Genomic DNA, 12392 nt, shown 5'->3' with positions numbered 1-12392 from the left:
AGAACTTAAAGTGCACATTCCACATAACCACCACCATTACTGAGAAAGTCCTTCCTCTGTTAGACAAGATCCAGGCTAGAAGAACCCATGGGTTTTTCTCCTCCTTACACAGGAAATTTTCATATTAGTCCCATATTTGGCCATTAAATATTTTGATTTTCTATGTAATCTCAGATTTTCTTAGGTCTAGGACAATGGATTATCTTTCTTACCCCCTCTTTGCCCCCCACCTCTTTCTCTCCTCTCTCTTTTTCCTAAAAATACTTCATAGGAAAACCCAGAGATTTTGATGGTGTGTTTTATGGCAGCCATCCTAGAACATAAAAACATCACAAATGGGGTGGGGCTGGGGTTGTGGCTCAGTGGTAGAGCATATGCCTTGCATGTGTGAGGCACTGGGTTTGATCCTCAGCACCACATAAAAATAAAATAAAGGTATTGTGTCCATCTACAACTTAAAAATGTTTTTTTTTTTTAAATCACAAACCCTTTATTGAATGTCACCTCTCCCTAATCCATGTTTTAGCTGCTGCTGGGTATTACAGATTGGTCATGTCAGGCAAGGTTACCTTTCATCAAGCTGCTCTCCTGGTTCAATTTACCCCTTTCCCTAGATTAATAAAACTGTTCTCACTTCATAGAAAGGAAAGCTTAAACTGATTTAATAATATGCTTCAACATGTAGGTGAACAGAACGTTCTAGTCTCCTTCAGAGGCACTTTGGATAAACTTCATGCAGTGCTGCCTTCTGGTCACAGAGTGCTTTGCTTCTTGACAGTGAAGGTGTCCATTCAAAAGATGGGGAACAAGGCAGGTGCTTCCTCTGGGAATTTTCACCCTCCAGGTGGACGGAACCCCATGGCTCTAGGATTATGTGTATTAATTATTAATTATGCAAAAATTCTGTCCTTACAAATCTCCAAACCTTGGCAACCTTCTTACCTCTTCACTGTTATCATTAATACCTATACATGAAGCAGGGTTTTCTGAGAGGCTTCATGTTCTTGCTTCTGCCCAGCTGGCACTGTAATATTTATTAAGAGGAAACTTCCCTGCCCTTTGGCAACAAAGACAAAAATAAAAAAGTTTCTAGCTATAAAAAGGAAATATTTCCCTCCCTGGTCACAGTTACACATTTTTGTTATACTATTTTCTTTCTTTTTGGCAATTAACGTGGGAGTTTTGGTACTTTTATATCCTTGTCTCACAAGGCTTTTACAAAGGGTCCCTTCCTCCTCCTTCTCCTCCTCCTTCTCCCCCCCTCTTTTCCCCCCTCTTTCTACTCCCCCCACCCCATGGTGTGTGTGTGTGTGTGTGTGTGTGTGTGTGTGTTACTAGCAATTTAACCCAGGGCCCTGCACATGCTAGGCAAGTGCTCAACCACTGAGCCACATCCCCAGTTCCAGGTCTTGTCTTTTTTTAAGATGTTGCATGAGAAAAGACATGAAACATGCACACCTCTAGATGTCAGCAAATTCCAAGCCTTGAAAATCATATAAGCTGTGTTTCACCTACAAATGCTCCTTCCTCCTCCCCGAGTACCAGACTTCTTTTCTGGTTTCCTTTCTGTGGCTTTCTTTATTGCTTCTGTACCTCTTTCCCACCACCCAAAGGCTGAGCAGGTAGGAATTGGCAGTTTCTTAGAAATGTGAGAGTCAATTTAAGAGCCCTGGCAGACTTTTTTTTCTTGCAGAGGGCCTGGGCTTCTCAGTCTTGTCTTGCCAACATGTTTTCTGTGGGGTTGATCATTGACCATTGGGCCACCTTGAGGGAGGCACAGTGGTGCCCTCATCCTTGGCATTTGGAAACAGACAAGAGTACACATGTTGTATCTGACTGATCTTGTGCCTTCCTCTCCGCCTACACCCTCTCTCCCCAGTGTGCATTTCGTGTCTCTCCCCAGTGTGCATTTCGTGTCTTCTAGGAGCGGACATTCGCACTGCCAAGATCCAAGATGCTGGGCCTGTACTGGCAGACGCACTCCGGAAATTCTTATTTGATTTAAATGTTGATGATGGCCTCGCTGCCATTGGTTACTCCAAAGCCGACATCCCTGCATTAGTGAAAGGCACGTTGCCCCAGGTAAGAAGCACAGCATGGCCCTCACTCCTGCTAAGAAGCACAGAGCTTCCAGAAAAATATGTTCCATCTGGGGTGGGTTAGGGGGAGATAGAGACACAGGGTTCTCCAGCTGGTCTCAGGTTTCCTCCACAGCAGTTCTCCCTTGGGAAGACGCCCAGGCTCCTTTGCCTTTATGTTATTCCATAGAACTGTGGCTTAGGTGAGGATTTTATGGTAAAACTGAAAGGATTCTTTATGGAAATTTGAGGGGAAAAACAACCCCAAATCAACCTTGAGCTATGGCAAAATTTCCCTATTCCTGTTCTTTTAAGATTCCCCTGTAAAATTGCACAAAGCTGTTTCAAAAGGACCGCTGATGTTATTTTCCATTAGAAAGAATGACAAATTCCTACTATTTTGTGACAAATGGGCACGCCCTTTAAATTGAAACTATTACAAAATTGCTTTGGAATGAATTTGGAAGATTGTATATTTTATACAAATGTTATTTTCTCTGGGTCTTATTTCATGTACTTAAAATTTTGCTAAAGAATATAAAATGAGCTGCCGTTCTTTATTTGGCAGAATCATATAGATGTATTAACTTCCCTCTCCCAAGAATCTCATGAAGAGAGTTGACCCTTTGTTGGAACTCTCATGCTGATACATCAGATGCTAATGGGCCAAGACTCTGTTCACTGCAATTCATCACCAAGTAGAGAGCTCAGAGCCATGAGAGCTTGGTTGGTGGGCCACACAGTGTTCACCATGCAGGGAATTATATGGCAAGGCAGGGATCATTTTAATATTATGGGGCTCTTCTGTTCAAAGTTAAGGCATTTGTGGGCCTCTCCCTGACCTTGAAACAAAGCTAAATCTGGAATATCCTGCATGGCATACTGCATACTATAAGTAGCAGTGCTCTTTTCCCTCTTACTCCAGGTAGTAAAGACTTTAAACTAACTGCTTCATCCCCATGTATCAGTGTGTAGAATGTTGACAGTCTCACCACTCACGTAAGATATTTGTATAGATAAGGCTCACTGGCTCATATTTCCACCAGGAGCCATGTAGGCAATCAACAAAGTCATTTAATATAACAGTAAGTAGTGGGGACTTTGGTAAACTGTAAAGCATGTGACCCATCTAATTAGGTAAATAGCTATTCTGCAACTCTTATCACCAAGCAGAAATTCAGGTCCTCCTATTGGTAGAACTTCCAATTTCAAGAAAAATAAGCAATCCAGATGTTCCTACTGAGTTTGCCCTGGTTTCCCTATGTACAAATGAATCATAGACCATGAGCCACCAGTTTCCCAGATTTAGATTAAAGTCCAGTGAATCCAGTTGTATCTAAAAATGTAAATGATGGGCTGCGGTTGTGGCTCAGTGGCAGAGTGCTTGCCTCACATGTGTGGGGCACTGGGTTTGATTCTCAGCACCGAATATAAATTTAAAAAGATAAAGATCCATCAACAACCAAAAAATAGTTTAAAATAATGAAAAAAATAAAAATATAATTGAATGTAAAAAAAAAAGTGTAGCACAGCCCTGAGCCATCCTACAAATTCTTAGTTCTAACTCATAAGTCCAAGAGACAAAATAGCCAAAAGATAAGACCTTGTGAGGCCATCACAATTACTTTATCCAAACTTACTAGACTATAAGTTCCATGAGAGCAGGACTTTGGCTCCTAGCACAACCTAAAAAACATGCTAAATAAACCCACACCTGCAGACCCCTCCTCTTACAGCCTCTGTCCAGATGAGCTAAGTGGCTAGATGGTAGTAACTTTTTGAGATGTTTCCTCAGATTGACTGACTAAGACTCAGCCAAAGTCAGGGGTACCATGAAGGCCTGTCCTGGGACGCCAAAGACTGAGTGGTCTTCCTGATTTTAATAGCACAGTCTCAGTAACACTATCTATTCTGCAAGGGCCCTCTATAAAGTTGTGCTTGTTTAACCCAGGACAGTATTCAAAAATGTGTGTTTGTCTGCTTCCAAGAATGGTATCTATGATTTTTTCAGATGAAACTGTATGGTATTCTTAGCCATTTAATAGCTGGTGACAGAGCACCTCCCAGCCATCAGCACACATTGGCAGGTGTTCACTGTTCTAATTCTACTGTGCTCAGACCTTCACTTTCAAGAGCTATTCCAGACTATAACATTTAGTCTGGAAACACTGGAGACCATCCACTAAAATAGTAAGTTAATTAGGTATTATTCTGGATGCCTTCATGTGCATGTCATAGAGAGAAATCATAGAAGCAAAACCTTAATTAGACAAAATGAATTTCTTAGTTTCACAAAAGATGGGAGGTAAATGCAATCTTTCGAATGTAAGCCATGTCACAAAGTAGGAAGCCAGATTTCCCTTGATCTGTTTTCATAAAGCAGCCCCAAGGTGTATACTGCCTTTCCCCGCTTTGATCATGTTTGCGTGATTAGGAGAAACAGTTGAAGTTAATTAACTAGCACTGGTTCCATTTTGGAGTCAATGTGATAGATATATGCACATATTCATAGACTCCTAGGACTTTAAAGGGGATCTTAGAAATGAGCTTGTCTATTCTGCAGATGAAGAATGACTGTGGGTTTTTGTTTTATTTTGCATTTTGGCAGCAGTGAACATTTTACAGGGAGGCTATTGCAACTTCAGAATTTTACACGCCTAGTAAACCGATCTTCACTTTTTAGTGTCTACGGGATTTAAGGCAGTGAGGAGGATATACTAGTCCCTTAAAGGACATTGCCAGAAAGTTTATTTCATAGAGTCGATGTTTGATAAAGGTTCTTTTATGTTCAGCAACCAGGGGCCAGTTTTCTCTGGAAGGAACAACCAGGCCAGTATTCTTGACCAAACACCACAGCCCATACTGGTGGCAGCAAATAGCGGCCCTGTGTACAGAGGCTTCCAACTGCCGTAGCTAGGCTGCAAGGAGAGCAGGCAAAAATAAATTAATCTTCCAAGATGAATTTCTGAAACCCCTGGAAAGAAACATTTACATTTCAAATCAAAACATTTCATTACTGAGGAGAGCTGCCTACCCGAATGAGCACTTCCACTCCCTGGTAGACAGGGCAGCTGAAATGTTGTTATTTTATGAATGTGCTAAAAGTAGAAGTCTGAATTTACTTCGGTGCCCATGTTAATCAGTTGTTCTTGGTCTTACGTGTCTATAAATAACCACACGTTGCTTAACACGTCTTCATTCTGAGCTTAGCTTTCATATGGCAGAGCTGATTTGTCTAGCGAGACATCACAAACTTTGTCTTTGCCCGCATTTAACCACTCTCTGGGAGCTAGAGATATGAAAGAGCAACTCTGTTTAGGCATGGCCCCAGGTCCTTCTGAGAGTCCTGAACTGTGTGACTAAAGATAAACCAGGATTGTGTAAAGGGACTTTGAGCTCATCAGATAAGACTCATTATAACAGAGTAATGTGGAGATAATCATCATATGTGGCCATAGAAAATGCTGAACTTCTGCTTGTCAACCCTGCTGTAAACATAGATAGATGATAGATAGACAGAACCATGAACAAGCCTTTGCCGTGCTGTGAATTTTCAAAATTCCTTAGGGTCTCTGGAGGATCTGCTGGGATGTGAAATTTTGCTTTTGCCTCACTCATATTCATCAATATTGTCCCTCACCTTTTTCCAAATATCCATCCATTCATCCATCCTTTTTTTTCCAATTATTTTTAATTGTGAACACATGTACATAAAACATAAAATTTACCATTCTAATCAATTTTACACATATAACTCAGTACTATTAAGTGTATTCAGTGTTATACAGCCAACCATTTCCAGAACTTTCTTTTATCATCCCAAATAGCTATACATCCCTTAAACAACAATTCCCCCTTCTCCCAGCCTTTGGTAACTTCTATTCTACCTTCTATCTCTGAATTTGCCTATTCTAGGTACCTCATTTAAGTAGAATCTCACAATATGTGTCCTTTGTGACTGACTTATTTCATTTATCATAATGTCTTCACTGTTCATGCATGTTATAGCATGTGTCAGAATTTCATTCCTGATCATGTCTGAATAATATTTCATTGTATAGGTACATCCCATTTTGTTTATCCATTCACATGTTGATGGACATGGGTTGTGTCCACCTTTTGGCCATTATGAATAATGCTATGAACATTGATGTATAGTTGTCTATTTGAGTCCCTGCTTTCTTTTGAGTATAAACCTAGGAGTAGAATTAGACCATATGGTAATTCTACGTTTAACTTTTTGAGGAATTGATAAACTGTTTTCCATGGTGGCTGAATCATTTTATATTTTCATTAACAATACATGAAGTTCCAGTTTCTCCACCTCTCCACCAACACTCCTTATTTTCCATTTTTTATAATAGTTCATCTCAAATAGGTGTGAAGTGGTATCTAGTTGACACTTTGATTTGTGTTTCCCTGATGATTAATAATACTGAGCATGTTGTCATGCATTTACTGGCCATTTATTTTCTTTGGAGAAATATTTATTCAAGTTATTTGCTCATTTTTGAATTGAGTTGTTTAGGGTTTTGTTGTTGTTACTGTTGTTGAATTGTAGAAATCATTTTAAAATTCTGGACATTTATCCCTGATCAGATATATGATTGCAAATATTTTCTCCTATTTTGTGAGTTATCTTTATCCCTCTTGTTAGTATCTTGATGCACAAAAGTTTTAAATTTTTATCTAGTCCAGATTATCAGGTTTTTCCCTTATTGCCTGTGTTTTTCATCTCATATCCAAAATATCTTTGCCAACTCCAACATCATGAAGTTCTCCCCCTTTGTATTCTTCTAAGAGTTTTAAGGTTTGGACTCTTATTTCTAGGGGTTTAGATCCATTGGAGTTGATATTTAAAAAAAAAAAATTTAGTTGTAGAGGGACACAATACCTTTATTTTATTTATTTATTTTTATGTGGTGATACTCAGATCAAACCCAGTGCCTCACACACACTAGGTAAGCGTTCTACCACTGAGTCACAACCCCAGTCCTGAGTTGATTTTTTAACGTGTCCTTCTTTTTCTTTTTTAAAATTTTTTTTAGTTGTAGATGGACCCACAATATCTTTATTTATTTTTATGTGGAGCTGAGGATGGAACCCAGTGTCCCACATATTCGAGGCAAGTACTTTACCACTGAGCTGTAGCCCCAGCCCTCCTTCTTTCTTTTTATCTTTCTTTTCTTTTTTTAAAATATTTTTTTAGTTGTAGTTGGACACAATACCTATATTCTATTTATTTATTTTTATGTGGTGCTGAGGATAGAACCCAGCGCCTCAAACATGCTAGGCGAGCGCTCTACCGCTGAGCCACAGCCACAGCCCCTCATCTTTCTTTTAACTGAAAAATACTGTTTGATATCTACCATATATCATGCATTGTTTGGGATACAGCAAAGAGGAAAATAAAGTCCCTTTCTACCTTCCTGGATCTTATGTTCTAGTGAGGGGGGAGACAGGCAATGAACATCTATAAATAAGATATAAACAAAATAATTTCAGATAGTGATTAATGATGTGAAGGAAAACCTGGATGATGAAACAGAGAGTAACCTTGCAGGGATGATGTGGTGGGAACCCCAGCAAGGTGATGAAGTCTTTTGTGAGAAGTCCTCTGCTTGAATGTGGCAGCTACATGAAGCTCTGCAGGCAGAGGGGAAAGCCAAACATTTAAAAGGAACAGTGGGACCAAGTGAGATGAGACAATGGGAGAGGAGAGAGCTGGGGTGAGAAGCAAGATTTAAAAGGGGGCGGGGAGGGGGGGGCGCGGGCATCATTAGGGCTGCTTTGGAGAAAATTACCTCTAGGGGGCGATAGTGGAGCAAAAGTGGAAAAGGCTGTCAGGCAGCACAGGGGCATGATGGTGTCTGCAACAGGAGGTGAGAGTGCTCTAGATTGGGGATTCATTTTGGACTTAGGTCAAACAGATTTGCTGATGGGTTGAACTTGCAGAGCAAGGAAAAGAGAACTCATGGATAGCTCCTAAGTTTTTATCTGAGCTACTGGGTGTCATTTCTGAGTTGAAAAATGGGAGGGGTAGGCAGACTCCGGTCTTGTACATGTAACCTTTTGAGATGTCAATATCTCCCCTCCACACCATCTTCATTAACTCAACAAGTAACTCTTGAGCATCTACTTTCTGTGTGTCAAGTGTTCTGGTCACCACTAGGGTGTAGAGCAGTGAACACAACTTAGCTCTCCCCATAATGAGCCTCCCTGTTTACCAGGTATGCTCCCATGAAAGTGGGAGCCCCTTACTCATTTAGACCACATAGTAGTCATCATACCTTCTAGTCCCCTATCCCAGAGGGATAAATACCACTGAAGGAGTAAAAATAGCCATAGGATATGCAGGCTCTTTGCTGACTTGACTCATAATAATCATTGAAAAACTGGGCAAATCACTAAACTAGTTTGGGAAAGGAGAGGTAAAACGTTAGTTTATAGGAATAAAGAAATCACTTGTTGCATACAGCCTGATGGCTCATGTCCTACAGAATTTCTTTCGAATATACCTTAAGTCCATGTTGCAAAATATATGGTTTTAGAAGTCAAGGACAAATAGTTTTGTTTTCTTTGGCAGCACTCTCTGTGCCTGGGACAGGACTCTCTGCCCTTGGAGAATTGGCAGAGGTTGTTGACAGACCCAGTTTGGTTGTTAGAGAAGGTGTTTTCTGTATGGCTGGTTTGATTTTATACATTTGTCCAGGGCAGAAGGCAAGGGGCAATAGCTTTTGAAAGCTCCTTGGGTAAGAGGCATGACTTGATAAGCCTCTGAGTTGGTAATTAGCTAATACACAGCATACAAGAAATGGTTTTAAAGATATGACTATTATCAAATCATTCTTTCTTAAGACTACGTTAATGTACATAACAAGTAACTTTTACAGTCTTTTGCAAGCCCTGAGTAACTCCTTTTATTTACTGTTTCAGGAAAGGGTCACCAAGCTTGCACCCCGTCCCCAGTCAGAAGAGGATCTGTCTGCTCTGTTTGAAGCATCAATGAAACTGTACTAGTTGCCATTTTAATTGAAAGAATTGCCATCATCCACTGTAGTTCTGAGAACAGAAGTTGACCTGGCTAGAGAATTGTCTTTTCATCTCCACACATAATTTACTTGCTACAGTTTGAATGTAATAGATATAAATTTATCCTAGGAGATTCCCTGATGTTCAAGCTATTTCCATAAAATAAGCTAGACAAATGCTCACTATGTCAGACCCGTGGGCCAGACTTCAGGTGTTAGTGTTCTTGTGCCAAACTCCACAGAATACTCTGCCTCTATTCCATGTGTCAAATGGGCAAAAACTCAGTAATTTTTAAATATGTAAATGTACTTATGCTCTGCCCAGTAACTGCATGCCTAGAAATTTATCCTATAGAAAGACTAGCACAAGGGGCAGGGGCTATAGCTCAGTGGTAGAGCACTTACCTAGTATATGTGAGGCACTGGGTTCAATCCTTAGCACCACATAAAAATAAAATAAAGGCATTCTGTCCATCTACAACTACAAAAAAATTTTTTTTTAAATACTAGCACAAGACTGTAAAGAAATATGATGAAGTGTTTCTGGAAAGATTTTTTAAAATATATTAATTTATTTTTACATGGTGCTGAGGATCGAACCCAGTTCCTCACACATGTGAGGCAGATGCTCTACCACTAAGATACAGGCCCAGCCCCTGGAAAGATTTTTTTTTTTAATAACAAAAACCGAAACAATCTATATATTCATTAAGCTACATGGTAGTCATCACATCTTCTAGTCCCCTACCCCAGAAGGATAACAGACCACTAAGGAAGTATAAATAGCCACAGGAAGTGCAGGCTGTCTTTGCTGACTTGACTCACAACATTTTTTTAAAAAATCAAGCAAATCACTAAATTGGTCTAGAAAATGAGAGATAATTAATAGTATATTAGATTAATAAATCATTAATTATATATATATATATATATATATATATATATATATATATAATCAACCAATAAATCATTAATAGTATACAGATGAATAAACCAGAATGTATTTAAGCAGTGGAGTATTATGGTATTATTATAAGAATGAAGTAAATCTGTTGGAAATATGTCTATTATATATTGAATGTTGGAAAAAACAAGTTGTAGAAAAATTAAACTTTGGTATAATGTGATTTGTACTTTTTCAACTATATGTAAACATATGTCTACATGTAGAAAAGATGCACATGAAAATATTAAAAGTTATCATTGGAGAAATGGAATTTGGGGTATAGAGAAAATGTTTACTTTTTATTTTATAAGCATCTATATTGTTTGGATTTGTTAAAACAAGAGATTTTCTAATTTTTAAAAAAGGAGAAAGAGGGGATAGAGGTGTAACTCAATGATAGTGCCCAAAGGTAAGCATAAGACTTTACCAACAAATTTCATCTACACCTTGCAGAACAAATCTAGCTAAAGTCCTTTCTAGCTTTTTGAGAAACTCATTGAGTATGACATGAGAAGTTGTATGTGAATGAGGCAGAAAATAGAAAACTCTTTGCTAATCTGAGACCCTTAGGAAACTTTAGTAAAGGTTGTTAATGAATGTCTCAAAATATATGTGGCATAGCAAAAATATATGTATGTATATGTATAGTGCATATTATATACATATACACATATATAACTTTATATATACATAGATATATACATGGTTTTTTTCCCTCCCCTGCCAAAAAAAAAAGGATCTAGATAAATTAAAGAACTCCTACAATACAGTTATCCCACTATATCCTTAAAAGATTGGTTCCAGAACTCCACACAGATATCAAATTCTGCAAATATTCAAGTCCCTTATATAAAACGACACAGTACTTGCATATATCCTATGCACATCCTCCCATATACTTTACATAATCTCTAGATTACTCATAACACCTAACACAATGTAAATTTGCTATGTAAGTGCCTGATCTGCTGTATTGTTCAGGGAATAATGACAAGGGGATAATGTGTATTGATGTTCAGCACAATCATTATAGGCCTAACTTCATAGTACACAAACAAGACTCAGAAAAAATTCCAACAACTAGTGCAGGAGAGAGACTGAGAATCTATGAACCAGAAGGAGGCTACAGAAGGGTATGTCTGCATACCATTCACTAGATTCAGTATATGGTTCAGTATGCAGCAAATTCAAGTTTTTCTCTTTATAATTTTCTGAAATATTTCCCCTCAATATTTTCAATCTGCAGTTGGTCAAATTATGGATGTGGAACCCCCAGAAAAAGAGAGCTGACTGTATATTCTGCAATGTGATATGACATCATTAGGAAAATATTAGACTAGGGGTCAATGGCCTGAGTTTTGCTCCAGTCTTATCTGAGTCTTACTTTATCCAATCAAAGCTTCTTCCAGCTTGAAAATGCTATGACTAGATCTTCTAGAGTACCTATTCCTAAAGGTGAGATTTTGAATTGAGGGAATTTAATGTAAAATAATTCGAGATATACAAATGAATTCTATGTCTCACTGAATGTTTGATTCGTTTCCTAACATTTGCCAGATGTCTAAATGTGACTCACCAAAAGGAGTGTTTGGTATTCATATTGACGATGACTCTGTAGAGGAAGAATTTAAAGGTCAAGCATGAAGAAACAGATTTAGGAGGCCTTAATGTTTTTTTCTCTTGATACCCATCATTTTGGTCCTTACAGTTTGAAAATATTTGTTCTTTTCTTTTTTTTGGTACTGGAGATTGAACCCAGAGCTTTAGCACATGCTAGGCAGGCACTTTACCGCTGAGCTATATCCTCAGCCTATAATTTAAAAATATGGAAAGTGTGTTTTGTGACTTACCATTTATTTTTAGTGTGAGATAGGCTACTAGGCCTATTTATGTAAACCAAACATTTTCATGTTGTACAGTCAACAATTAAGTGCATTTTCCTAGTTTCAAATCCCATTTTTCTATTGATTTCCTTTTTTAAAAAAAAATACTTCTTTTTTAGTTGTAGTTGGACACAATACCTTTATTTTACTTACTTATTTTTATGTCATGCTGAGAATCAAACCCAGCACCTCACACATGCTAGGCAAGTACTCTACCTCTGAGCCAAAACCCCAACCCTACTGATTTCCTTTTTAAAAAATTCTTAACAAGTCACAACTCCACTTGTATGAATTAATTCAAGGCAAGAAAAAATTTTAAAATTATATTCAGAGTTTTATGATACTACTTTCATAGAACTATCAAACATGGCAGCATTTTCACTTAATATGTGTACACATTCAGCCAGATGTGGTGGCAATGCCTGTAATCCCAGCAACTCCAGAGGCTGAGCCA

The 12392-nt window shown here is 38.4% G+C and overlaps 1 protein-coding gene across 1 annotated transcript in view; it reads left to right on the top strand.

Moving 5' to 3' along the window:
- Adhfe1 (alcohol dehydrogenase iron containing 1) overlaps positions 1-10326 on the top strand; it is a 33714-nt gene extending 23388 nt beyond the window's left edge. The window contains exons 13-14 of the mRNA XM_076835888.2: positions 1925-2082; positions 9015-10326. Of these exons, the coding sequence (XP_076692003.1) occupies positions 1925-2082; positions 9015-9098 (242 nt within the window). The 3' untranslated portion in view covers positions 9099-10326. The remainder of the gene's footprint in view (positions 1-1924; positions 2083-9014) is intronic.
- Positions 10327-12392: the final 2066 nt, after the last annotated feature.

The sequence above is a fragment of the Callospermophilus lateralis genome, chromosome 16, assembly GCF_048772815.1.
Source record: "Callospermophilus lateralis isolate mCalLat2 chromosome 16, mCalLat2.hap1, whole genome shotgun sequence".
NCBI lineage: Eukaryota > Metazoa > Chordata > Mammalia > Rodentia > Sciuridae > Callospermophilus > Callospermophilus lateralis.
This window is presented reverse-complemented; position numbering and strand designations above follow the sequence as displayed.